Raw genomic sequence first — 13,274 nt, 5'->3', positions numbered from 1 at the left:
CTCTTCATCTCTCCATCTCTTCTCTCTCCTCTCTTCTGTTTTCTCTCTGTCTCTCTTGTGTCTCTCCTCCCTCTGTCTCTTTCTCCTCTCTTCTGTTTCCATCTCTCTCTCTTTCTCTTTGTCTCTGTCTTCTTGTCTGTCTCTGTCTCTCTCCATCTCTCTGTTTCTCTCTCTGTCTCTCTGTCTGTCAGTGCCTCTCATGTAGTCACACAGCATAACATCAGCATTCTCTCCACTAAGTGGGAATCTCCTTCTCTATGTGCAGCATCATGCAAAATGCTGTAAATCACACAAAAGATTTCCTTTATGCACAACTACCTAATAATTCTCTTGGTCATTTTGCTGTGAAATGCACTGAAAAATCTCAAAATGAGTCATAATCCCTGAGTGGGGAAATGGAAAAATAATACAACTACAAAACAAAACATACAACAAAGAAATTGGAGAGGTTTACCATTTCCTTTTCCAGAAAATATTTCCCCTATCACTCAGCTGTTTCCTCATCTTTCTTAACCTCAACCAGACAAATGGAACTCATTTTCACCACCTTCCCTCAATTAGCTGGTGATCCAGAGCAAAGAATTGGTTCTTATAAGCCATGATAAAGTCTTCCTTCCTTTAAAAAGCAAACTTTCAGTTGTGTCTGACTTCTTATGTATAGTCTCCCCCACATATCCACAGCATTTGTGTAACTCAGAAAGGGTCATAATGAAGACAGGGTGATAGGAGCTTTGCTCAGGAATACCAAATTTATAAGGTAATAATAGAACCATTAGTCTTTTTTGGGGGGGGCGGGGGAATGAGGGTTATGTGACTAGCCCAAGGTCAAAAAGCTAGTAAATGTCAAGTGTCTAAGGCCAAATTTGAACTCAGGTCCTCCTGAATCCAGGGCTGGCACTTTATCCACTGCGCCACCTAGCTGACCCCACCATTATAAGCAGGGGAGAAATAAATGAACTCAGCACCTAGTTAGCAAGAATATTTTGTTAAGGGGCAGCTAGGTGGTGCAGTGGATAAAGCACCGGCCCTGGACTCAGGAGAAACTGAGTTCAAATCCCACCTCAGACACTTGACACTTAATAGCTATGTGATCCTAGGCAAGTCACTTAACCCTCATTGCCCTGCCAAAAAAAAAAAAAAAAGAATATTTGTTAAAATAAGAAACTACCACAAGACCCATTTCCTGTCTCATCCTAGTAAACTCCTTGTCTCTCCCTTCACTGGAAGTTTCCTGCCCTGCCTCCCCCCACCAGCAGCTGCCTTGTGATGGCCAGGATATCTGTCACTGAAGCCCCCTCCTTTGCTTTTTTTTTTTTCGGTAAGGCAACTGGGGTCACACAGCTAGTAAGTGTTAAGTGTCTGAGGCCGGATTTGAACTCAGGTACTCCTGAATCCAGGGCTGGTGCTTTATCCACTGCGCCACCTAGCTGCCCCCCTCCTTTGCTTTTGAATTGCTTGCCCCAGGTATATAAATTGTTAGCTACAGCTCTGGTCCTGGGTCATATTTGAAGATATTACCTCTATGGCTTATGAAAGGTGGCAAATTCTCATTTAATACATAAGACTTAAGAGACAGCTTTATGTAAGGAAAAGAAGGCCAGAGTGGGAGTCTGAAGGCCTGAATTTGAATTCTACCTCCAAAATTTACTAACTTTGGGCACCATGGTCACTTAACCTGCTCAGATCTTCAGTTTCTTCATCAGTAAAGTGGAATTAATTATGCTTATTTCTATTAGTCAACTCACAGAATTGCTGTGAGGAAAACAGCATAAAAATCTTTTAAAGCACCAAATCAATAGGGATAGGGACAAGACTTGTGATTTCAATCATAGGGAGAACTCCAGGGTAAGGCAATTCTCTTTTCCAATGAAAATTACCACCTTTTCTTCAAATTAGAGTCCGACAGAGTTGCCTAGACATTAAGTGACACATGGCCAATATGTGTCAGAGGGGCCAGTAGAACCCAAGTCTTCCTGGCTTCAAGACTGGTTCTCTCTCCACTGTGCAACTCTGCCTATCATTATCTATGCCAAGATTTATATTGTTCCAGGAAAATCAAGTATTATGGTGAATAGAATTTCTGGCACTAAAAATAACTGTATTTATAAATTTCCCCTTATTGTTCATCCTACTCTTTCTTCACACTCAGAGGGTCTTGGTTTCTGGAAACTCCCAGAAGGACCATGGGAGGAGAAGGTGGGTCTTCAGCTTTCCCTTTTTTTTATACGGAAAAGGGTTCCATCTCTATAATGATAACTCACACTGATACAAATGCTGACACTTTGGCAATGTATCAGGTATCCAGTTCCAAGGGCGATATTAGATGAGGAGACATCAGACCAGAGCATTTTTCTTTCTTATTTCTGCGTAGGATATAGGAATCTGTTGCCTATGAGAACTTAGGAGCTATAAAAAGGTGAGGGGGGTGTGGAGAAACGACTTCATTTAGGCATTACGTTGATTTTTGGAAATAGGGAAAAATTTCAGCAGCTTAGGGATATAAGGTAAAAGTGATAAACCAATAAACTGCACATGTAAGCAGAAGAATAATAGTCTCTGCAGAAACAGTTAGGTGGCATAGTAAATAGAGGGTAGGGCCTGGAGTCAAGACAACTGTGTTCAAATATGGCCTCAGACACTTATTAGCTGTGTGAGCAAGTCACTCAAACTCTGTCTGCCTCAGTTTACTCAACTGTAAAAATGGGGAAATATTAGCACCTAATTCCCAGATATGTACAAGATATTTTCAGAATAGATGGAAGGTAATCTAAAGGGAATTGGGAAGACCTGAGTACAAATCTGACCTCAGACATTTACTAGCTATGTGACTCTTGGAGTGACATTTAACCCCTCTACTGGAGAAGGAAATGGAAAACCACTCCAGTTTCTTTTCCAAGAAAGCCCCATGGACAGTATTGGTGTGCTATGGTCCATGGAGTCACAGAGAATTGGATATGACCAAACAATAACAACCTAAAGGGGAAGGCGCTAGCTACAAGGGGGGCCTGTAAGGAGGACTGAGAAAGGCCTAATATAAATGATGAGTTTTGAACTTAGTCCCTAAGGAAGCCAGAGAAACTAATAGTCTGGAGGTAAAGAAGGAAAGCATTCCAGGCATGGAAGCCAGCCAGTGCCAAGGCACAGAAATGAAGATGGAGTGTCACGGATGAGAGATAACAAGGGAGCCAATGAAGCTGGATCATAGAATGCACAGAAGGGAGCAGATTACAAGGAGACCAGAGAGGCTGAAACCCTTCTTCTTTTCTCATAGGAAGAAAGATCCTTTCTGGAAGTTCATCAAGCAGAGCATGTGAAACAACTCATGAGGAAACCACGAGAACAGTAAGTAAGACGCAGTTATTTATCCCCAATCTCAGCAGGCCATGAGACTTCTCATGTCCCTCATCATTCCTCCCTAGGATCCTTTCAAGGGGGGTTGGCTGCTATACCAGCCCATTCTCCCCACCCAATCCTTAAGAGACTCTCTTCCGCTTTTCTCTTTCTCAATCACAATGGACACCTCCCTTGAACTAAAATGGCAGGACTCAGAAAATCAGATACAACTGAACTACAACAACAAAACCGACTCTATGCATCTCCAGGGAATGGGGAGGAAAATCATATAAGACCCTTTTCTACCTCCGTTTTTCCCAGGCAATTTGTAGGCTGGTCTCTCGTAGTATAGTTTAAAAGTCACCATTTAAACTTTTATACATCTTTGCAGTATGAAGATTATATAGAGTCATTAGATATATCATGAATACCAATTATGACATTTAATGAAAACTCAGTTCAATAAGCTTTTATTGAATGATACAAAGAGGATACAGAAAAAAAAAAAGGTCAAAACAGTTCTTACCTTCAAGGAACTTACATTCTGCTAGGGAAAACAAGATGTAACCAGATAAATAAATGTATTTATGTATAGAGGGATGGATGGATGGATGGATGGATGGATGGATGGATGGATGGATGGATAGATGGATAGATGGATGTGTGTATGTGTATAAATTAAGGAGAGCACTAGCAGCAGTGGAGGGACAAGGATGAAGGATGAACAACAAGACAAAATTCATTTTAATGTATTTTATATACCAAGCAGCACTTTGAGGAGAGCAGTGGTAAGGGAACATAAAGATGCAATCAAACAATGATAACATGATACAACTTAAAACATGTAGCACACAGTAAGAGTAAGAGCCCATTGTAAGGCTTCAAAAAATATTTAATAAATGAATGAACCTTGCTAGGGTTAGAATTACTGTATCTTACACTCCATCAAGTACTTTTCTATGTAGGGATACTGACCTCCTTCCTGTTCCATGAACAAGACACTCCATCTCCCGACTCCAGTCATTTTCCCAGGCTCTCCCTCGTGCCTGGAATCCTCTCCCTCCTCATCTCTCCCTCCGGACTTCCCTAGTTTCCTTCAAGTCCCAGCTGGGATCCTACCTTCTAGAGGAAACCTTTAACAATCCCTTTTAATTCTAGTGCCTTCCTTCTGTTGATTATTTCCTATTTAACCTGGTTATAGGTTTGGTGTTTGGTTTTTTTTAGAACATATTTGTTCACTTGTCTCCCCATTAGACTGTGAGCTCCTGGAGGGCAGGGGTTGTCTTCTGCTTTTCTTTGTCTCCCTAGCACTTAGTACAGTGCCCCAAAATAGTAAGAACTTAATAAATGCTTTATTGACTGACATTCATATTTCTAAATTTGTGTTGTTATGAAAGTTGACAAACAAAAGTATTGCTTGATCTCCTAGGCAAATACTAAAGATGGAATCTTACTAAGGTGGATGAGGGTATGGCACCTGTACAGATATAATGATACCTTCTATTTTATAGAAACTTAAATTTTTCAAACCACATAACTCATGTGTGATTTCACAAACATCATACAGCTCTAAGCATCACTCCTTGACTCTGTTGTTACTGTTCTGTTGTTCAGTTGTTTCAATCATGTTCAGTTCTTCATGACCCCATTTGGGGTTTTCTTGGCAAGGATACTGAAGTGGTTTGCCACTTCCTTCTCCAGGTGATTTTACAGATGAGGAAACTGAGGCAAAGAGAGGTTAAGAAACTTGCCAGAGGTTACACAGCTAGTAAGTGTCTGAGGCCAGATTTGAACTCAGGAAGATGAGTCTTCTTCACTCCAGGCCCAGAACTCTATAACACCACCTAACTCCTTTACTTAAATTTCCTAAATAAGCTTCCCACACACTTATTTGCTATGGAAGCACTGAGGAAGCCTAGAACAGAAATTATTGTGTGTAGGTAACAAGCTCAGAGAAGTAACATGACTTCACAGAAATTTCCCTGCAAAGTTAACATAAGGAATACATAGATTCTGACAGGAAGAAGGGCATAGTTTTTTGAATAAGTTATGATTCATTTATCTACCTCAGATCTATTTGCGTTTATTTATCTACAGAGAGAATGAGAAATCCTGGTTCCAACGTAGGATCTATGAGTGGGATCCATATTTTCAATTCCCAAGTCGAATGATTGGTTCTACTGTGTTAGCCTTCATCTGCTTATATCTTGTAAGTAAATCAGATCCTTTTCTAGCCCATAAATATGAAAAAATATGATCGTTTTACACAATAGGCATGCTCTTGAAAAAATTGTACAAGGTGAATTTTTTTCACTACCTTTTTTTAAAGGTCCTAAAGGGAATTCACTAAACTAACTCTATAATGATTTTTTTCCTAAAGAATCCTTTTCATAACTTGATTAACCCCAGAGGTCAATATAGGAAGGGGAGGTTGGATTGAATTTGGGGGTTTTAGGTTTTTGAGGCCTGAAGGATAGAACTAACTTGTTCTTTCTGTGCTTTTTCAGGGATAGGAAGGAAAAAGCACCAGCCCAAGCCCCTGGGAACTTTATCTACTAGCCTAGTGTAAAGATTTCATCTAGCTTTGTGGAATGAATTCAACCCAGTGCATGCTTGTTATTAAGTCCTAGTGGATAGAGGCCTGGGCTTGGAGGCAGGAAAGTGTTTACATATCCTGCTTCTGACATTTTGTAGTTGTATGACCATGGTAAATCACTTAACCTCTATATGCCTCAAAAACTTCCCAGTCCTAGGGGTTGCATTTAGCATTACTGAAGGGAGTTTCCACTCTTCTAGGAATCACAAATCTTTCATATTTTATATCTAAGTCTTAAGAGTTTCAATTCAAGATATGAAATTGAATGTAGTTATCTCTGAGTACCTAATCATGTAAATGATCCAATTCAATTCAGTTCAGGCTCGGATCCAAAATGTTTTTGTAAGTATCCAGGACCATTAAGGGTTGGTGTTTTAGACTTTAATTAATCTCAAACATAATATTCTAGTTTGATTAAAACATTGCAAGGTCAACACATCAGAGGAACACTTTACCGTCAGGGTCATACTGGAAAAGATTTGGGTATTTTAATGAGTAGCAAGCTCAGCATGGTAGCCCATGTAATGATGGGATGCATTGAGAGGCATAACTTCCTGGAAGTGTTCATTCTCAGTGTCCTCTGCTATTTTATCATCCAAATTATGCCCCCTAGTTCTGGGTGCTCCCTAATGTTCTATCCTAGAGTCCCTCACCTTACCTCAGTATTCTCCTTTGGTGTCCTCATCACTTTGTATGGGTTTAATTATCATTTCTATGCAGATGACTCCTAGATGTATATATCCATGTCCAGTTTTTCCCCTGAACTTCAATCTTGTGTCACCAAATATATATTAGACATTTCGAACCAGGTGGCCCAGAGACTGCTCAAATTCAACAGGTCTAAAACAGAACTCATTATCTTTCCCCTCTTCCTGTCAAAGGCACAACTATTACCAAATCTGATAGCATTTTTTTTCAGGCCAAAGGTATTACCATTCACTCACTCATTCACTTAGGTTCAAAACCTTGGCTTTTTCTTTGACTCCTCACTCTCTCTCACTCCAAATGGCAGCAGCCAAATCTTCTTCCTCCACAACACCTTTCACCTGATTGTCTTTTCTCTATTTGCATAACTACCACTTTAATTTAAGCCCTAATCAGCTCTTATCTAAATTATTGCAATGGTCTGCTACTTGGTCTTCTTGTCCCAAGTCTCTCCACTTCAATCCATCCTCCATACTGCTGTCAAAGTAATTTTCTTAAGTATAGGCCATGTCATTCCCCTATTCAATCAGTTCTAGTGGCTTCCTGTTGCATCTAGAATAAACTATAAGTGGCAGCTAGGTGGCGCAGTGGACAGAGCACCGACCCTGGAGTCAGGCATACCTGAGTTCAAATCCGGCCTCAGACACTTAACACTTACTAGCTGTGTGACCCCGGGCAAGTCACTTAACCCCAATTGCCTCACTAAAAAAAATAAAGAAAAGAAAAAAAATAGAATAAACTATAAATTCTTTGGTTTTGCTTTTAAAGTCCTTTACAACCAGGCCTCACCCTATCTTTCCAATCTCACTGGATGTTATTCCCCTTCCTGCACTCTATAATCCAGTCAAACTGGCCTTTTCTCTGTCCCTCACTCACAACTCCCATCTTTGAGCCCTTGCACAGGCTTTCTGTCAGGCCTGTAATATGTTCCCTCCTTTATTCTGTCTCATAGACTCCCCGTCTTCATTCTATGGAAATGAAAAAGGTTTGAGAGACATAATTTCTGGGCAATTTAATCATTTTATTAATAGGGCCAGCACATTTATTAATAAAAGGTTGGTCATTTGCCCATCTCTCTTAGACCAAAGACAATCATGGCAACAGGCTCATGGCTTATGTGTCCTTTTGGAAGAGGAGTGTTCAAAAGAATGCCAATCAAATCTAGTAGGTAAATGATTGATGAGAGAATGAATATTGTAATGAAGGGCTGGACCTGAACTTTGATTATGTCATCCATTGAAGTTATACCCAGCCTTGGGTAATCAATTCAAAGAATTTATGCCCCACCCAAGTCTGAGCAGAACACAATGGCTGCCCCACTTGGGTGGGTCTGAATAAGAAAGTTAGCCCAATTTCAATATCAGCAATGTCTTTCAAGAGACTGAACTTATAAAATCAGGACTTTAGAAAAAGGAGGAACTCTGAATCTCCCCAAATAACTGGTTATTAATAATCATTTCTCTCACTTCTTATATGTAGTTCAAGCACTTCTACATGAAACCAATCCTGACAATGACTTTAGCCCTCCCTCACTAAACACCTAGTATTTATTTCCTTTATGTTTATTCTATATATACTTATATGTGTATTTGTTGTTTCTTCCATTAGAATGTAAGCTTCATATGAGTTGGGATAGCTTAATTTATTGTATTTATATCCCCAGTACCTAGAAATCTATAGTAGACCAACCAGAATGGTTCAAGGGCTCATGTATAAGCCTAATAAAATAACAATAATAAAAATAACAACAATAACATTAATATATAGCATTTATATAGTGCTTTAAGGTATTCCAAACACTTCAAAAGTATCTCCTTTTATTCTTTTTTTTTTTTTTAGTGAGGCAATTGGGGTTAAGTGACTTGCCCAGGGTCACACAGCTAGTAAGTGTTAAGTGTCTGAGGCCAGATTTGAACTCAGGTACTCCTGATTCCAGGGCTGGTGCTCTATCCACTGCACCACCTAGCTGCCCCCTCCTTTTATTCTCATAACACTAGGAGATAGGTGCTATTATTGTCTCCATTTTACAGATGAGACAGCCAAAGCACAGAGAACTTAAATGACTTGTCCATGGTCACCCAGCTATTAAGAATCTGAGGCCACATTTGAAATTAGGTCTTTTTTACTCTAAGGCCAGTACTTTATCCACTACACTACCTAGGACTGATTAAAATAATTTGACAGACTTAACCTGAGAAAGAAACGTTTCAAAGAAGACATAATAACTACTTTCAACAATCTGAAGGCTGATAAGATGGAAATGGAAATAGGTCTGTTCTGTTTGGCCTTGAAGTTCATAACTAGTTAAGTAATAACTAGGAATTGAAAAGAGGTAAATCAAAGCTTGCTAAAAATTAGAACTGTTCAAAAGTAGAATGGGTTGCTTCAGGATATGGTAATATTCCCTCTCTTTGAAAGTCTTCAGGCAAAGGCTGGATGACTACTTTTCAGGTAGGCAATATAGGTAATTATGGATTAGCAGAATATATAGATCCCTAGCTCCCTCCCAACTCTAAAAGCCTATACGAGATATGGAATGAATGGTAAAAAGTCATCTAGTACAATACTGATGTAGACAAGAAAGCCCTCCTTGGACCAACTTTGTCTTCATTGGTGAGTTCATGAGTGCAGTCACATGGCCCTCCAAATCTAGCCATCCTCAATGATGCTTCACATCCCCACTATCTTCTAGTCATCTACCCTTACATTTCACTCCGGACCATTGTACTTCCAGAGACCATACCCCGACGGTCTTGATCCACTCAGCTTTGAACTCCTACTTTAACATCCATGGTGTCCTGATTACCAGCTCTTACCATGTTTAACATGCTCCCCCAGCCATTTTCTCATCCTGGCATATTCTAGGCCACTAGTCAGAATGTGTGAGTGCAAACTCTCATGGCCCATTACATCTCTCTGGCTTTAAACATGCTTCACATCATGGCCATGTTTTTTCCATCTGCCCTACTAGCAGTACTGCACTCTCCTGTTCACTTGACCTCAGGACCTCCAGATATAATGCCCTGTAGAACTTAAGATATTCCTCTTTGAAACGTCCACCCTAGGGAAAATTGCTCTCTTGACCCACTGAGTGTGTAAGTACAAAGTCACATGTCTCACTAATCATTTTCTTGCCTGCTGCTGCTATACGTATTCTCTCCTTCCTGCCTCCCCACCCTGGCTTTCTATCTTTTGCTCTGAGCTCCATTGTCAAATCAATATTGCCATTGCTATGGGAAACAGTGTGTCATTCCTATGACCCCAATCTCCAACCCTGTGACGTCCCGGACTAATACTCTCACTGCCACCTCTCCCCAAAATGAGTTGTCTCTCCCTATTAGTATGCAAGCTCTTTGAGGGCAGGGATTGTTTCAATTTTGTATTTGTATCCTGTGTAGTTGGCACAATGCTTGGCATCTACATAGTAAGCACTTACTAAATTATTTTTCATTCATTCTTTCTTTGATCCAGTTTATCCTTCTACCCTGTAGATACCATTTTTGACTATGTTAGCATTCTCCCTTAGGTTTCTATTTAATCAATACATCCTCATTGCCTTTATCTAAGTCTGATAAAAATGCTCAACAGAGTGCAGAAAAAGAAAAATCCCTGGGTACTCCACTAGCTATCTTCCTTCAAGCTGACACTGATTTATTAATTACTGTTATTTAAGTCCAGTCATTCAAACCATCCTGGAGTAAGGGGTTGGGGAAGGGCTGGGAAGCAGAGTATACAAGAAAGAGGGCAGAATACGAGATCTACTTAGAGGACTTGGATTTAAATTCTCATTTGCTCTCAGTATGTACTTGTAAAATGAGGTAATTAACTAAGATGACCTTAAAGGTCCCTTCGAGGTCTAAATCTATGAGCCTATATTAATCTACCTAATACTATTATTATCTAACCTACACCTTTCCACCTTGTTCATAAAGAGAATATGTGATATTTTGTCAGATGCTTTTCTGAAATTCAGGTATGTTATGTCTACAGGATTTCCTTATAGGTGCCAGTCTAGTAACCTCATAAAAAAAAAAAAAACAAGAAAAGAAGATAGTGTGGAATAACTTGTTCTAAAGGATGATATCTGGGCTCTTAGCAATCACTGTTTCCTTTTCTTGATACTAAAACCACTACCAAGACCACTACATCCCAGTCACTTTTCCTGGATCATTATTCATCTCCTACCTATTTAGTATATATATCCCCCAAGATTCAGTTCTGAAACCTTTTCTCTCTATATACTCTCTTGGTGACCTCACTGTTCTCTCTCTGCAAATGGCTTCCAAATCATACATGATCTTTCTCTAGTCCCACATCACCTGATTATCTGCTTCCACTTGGTTGTTCTATCAACATCTCAAACTCAATTTATTCAAAATTGAATCCCTTGTTCCTTCCCCCTATTCTATCCCTCTCCCAGACTTCCAAGTTTCTGGTAAAGACACCACTCCAAGTCATCCAAATTCATATCAGAGTCATCCTTGATTTCCCTCTCCCTTGCCTCACCTCCTTATCCACTGTCAGTTTCCAAGTCTTATAGATTCTAACCTTGCAACATTTCTTACATCTGTTCCCTTCACAGTCACTACCCTACTTCCTTCTCTCATCTTTCACCTCAACTATTTTGACAGCCTCTTTATTGGCCTCCCTGCTTTCACTCTGTTAAGGGCTAAAATTCTAGCTAAACTGTCTAAAATATCTAATGAGTGGTCGCCAATAAATTATAAGCTTTAGCAAGAGTTAGACTTTTAAGCATTTATTAAGGAAAATAAGAATTTGGTAAAGAGAGAGAGAAAGGCCTAGATTTCTATCTATTAAGGGGAGAGCGCATTTCTAGCTCCGCTCTCCACCAGAGTCCAAAGGAAAGACAGCAAGACTGAGCGCCAGTTTCTTCCTTCCTCCTCCCACTCGCCCGCATCACTTCCTTTTCCCAAAGAAAAGACTCCTGGTCTTGCCCTCAAAGACCTTCACTTCATGGGTGGAACTCTTCTACAGTAAGTCTCCAGCAGGTGGCGTCATTCCAATCGTTACAATTCTTTCTTCCCATTCATCTTTGGTGGAGCTGCCAAATAACTATTCCTGAGATTCATGTTTGACTATGTCATTCTCTACTCCAAAATCTTCACTGGCTTCCTATTGCCTAAAATACACACTTCTCGGCCTGTTATTTAAAGAATTCCATAACCTGGCTCCCCTCTACAATTCTACACATTTCATCTGACTCTTGTACATTACTCTGTGCTTCAGCCAAAATGGCATACGAGCTGCTGCCAAACTCAACGTTCTATTTCCAGTCTCTGAAACTTCTCTCACTGCTGGGATGTACTGCTTCACCACCTCCATGTCTTAGGATCCCCAGCTTCCTTCACTGCCCAGTTCCGGTGTCCATTCCTACATGGAAGATATCCTGATCCTGTCACTCGTTAGTGTTTTATCCATATCAAATTACTTTTGTGTTTACTTATCTAGGCACAACTTGTGTTCCTTAAAGGACCCTTAAAGTCAAGGAGTTTCATCTTTGTTGTTGTATCTCCAGTGTCTTGTATATAGTAGGTTTTTAATAAATGTTTATTGAATTGAATTGCCAAAGAAGATTCCCTGAAAACCAGTACCAACTTATACCTTTCATTCTCAGGATTTCTGCCTAAATTTTAAAATACCCTTCACTTCACAAATGCTAGAACTGACTCATCTGCCAGAAGCAGTCTCTGGACAGGGCAGGAGAAATTTTACCAGGAATCGAAGTTCAGCTGGCTAGGTAAGCCAGGTCATTCAGTGCATAAAGTGAAGGGACTATTTTCAGAAAGACCCAAGTTCAAATCTGGCCTCAGACGCTTACTAGTTAGGTGACCCTTGGCAAGTTGCTTAACATCTGTTGGCTCAGCTGTAAAATGGAAGTAATACTACTAGTTACCTCCTAGGGTTGTTGTGAGGATCAAATGAGATAATATTTGTAAAGTGTTTAACAGTGCCTGGCACATAGTAGTCACTTCCTCACTGGAATTATTTCCCTTCAGGTTCTCAGAATTTTATTTAGATTTTTACCATTCCTCCTCAGCTTACTTTTCCCAGAGAAGTTTAGTCCACATCTTCCTTCCGAATCCTTTGAAATCTGCTTTCCCCAAATCTAGGGTACCTGGCAAACTATGTCCAGCTTTCCTTTCCCCTATCACAAACTCTCATGGTCACTTCCCCTCTCTTCTATCAATTTTCCCATCATTTCTACCCACCAAAACCAGCTCTTCCTTGTTCATGAATTTCCTGTTGTAAAGAATTAATTATTATTTGAGATTTTTATGACCCCATCTTTTGGCTAGAATTTTTTTAAAAAACCTCGGCATGTGCACTGGTCTGGGGCTCCACAAACCGCACAGTATTCCACCCACTGGTTGTAGCCGTTGCCATGGCGCTGGCACCTCATGTCATCACCACTCGCCGGATGCCTACATGGGCCTGGCAAAATTATAATGATTTTAAGCCCAGTGAGGGCAGTCATGTGACTGTAAGAGAGGCCAGCCAATTGGCTGGGGGCTGTGTGTGGTCAGCCTGGGGTCTGCTGGGAAGAAGGGAGATTTTTCGCCATTCTAGCTTGAAGCTGGAAGGCAAAAGGACACTGCTGTGTGTTCTCAGCTGATTCCTG

The 13,274-nt window shown here is 40.3% G+C and overlaps 1 protein-coding gene across 4 annotated transcripts in view; it reads left to right on the top strand.

The window, feature by feature from the left end:
• The window catches only part of LOC122735654 (stimulated by retinoic acid gene 6 protein-like), a 91,767-nt gene that overhangs the window by 57,154 nt on the left and 21,339 nt on the right, over positions 1-13,274 (top strand). For all 4 annotated transcript variants that reach the window (XM_043977377.1, XM_043977378.1, XM_043977379.1 and 1 more), the window contains 2 exons: positions 3,272-3,342; positions 5,431-5,542. In XM_043977377.1, coding sequence (XP_043833312.1) covers positions 3,272-3,342; positions 5,431-5,542 — 183 coding nt within the window. The remainder of the gene's footprint in view (positions 1-3,271; positions 3,343-5,430; positions 5,543-13,274) is intronic.

This window comes from Dromiciops gliroides, chromosome 1 (genome assembly GCF_019393635.1).
Source record: "Dromiciops gliroides isolate mDroGli1 chromosome 1, mDroGli1.pri, whole genome shotgun sequence".
NCBI lineage: Eukaryota > Metazoa > Chordata > Mammalia > Microbiotheria > Microbiotheriidae > Dromiciops > Dromiciops gliroides.
Note: the sequence above shows the minus strand (reverse complement) of the source record. Positions and strands in the feature narration are given on the sequence as shown.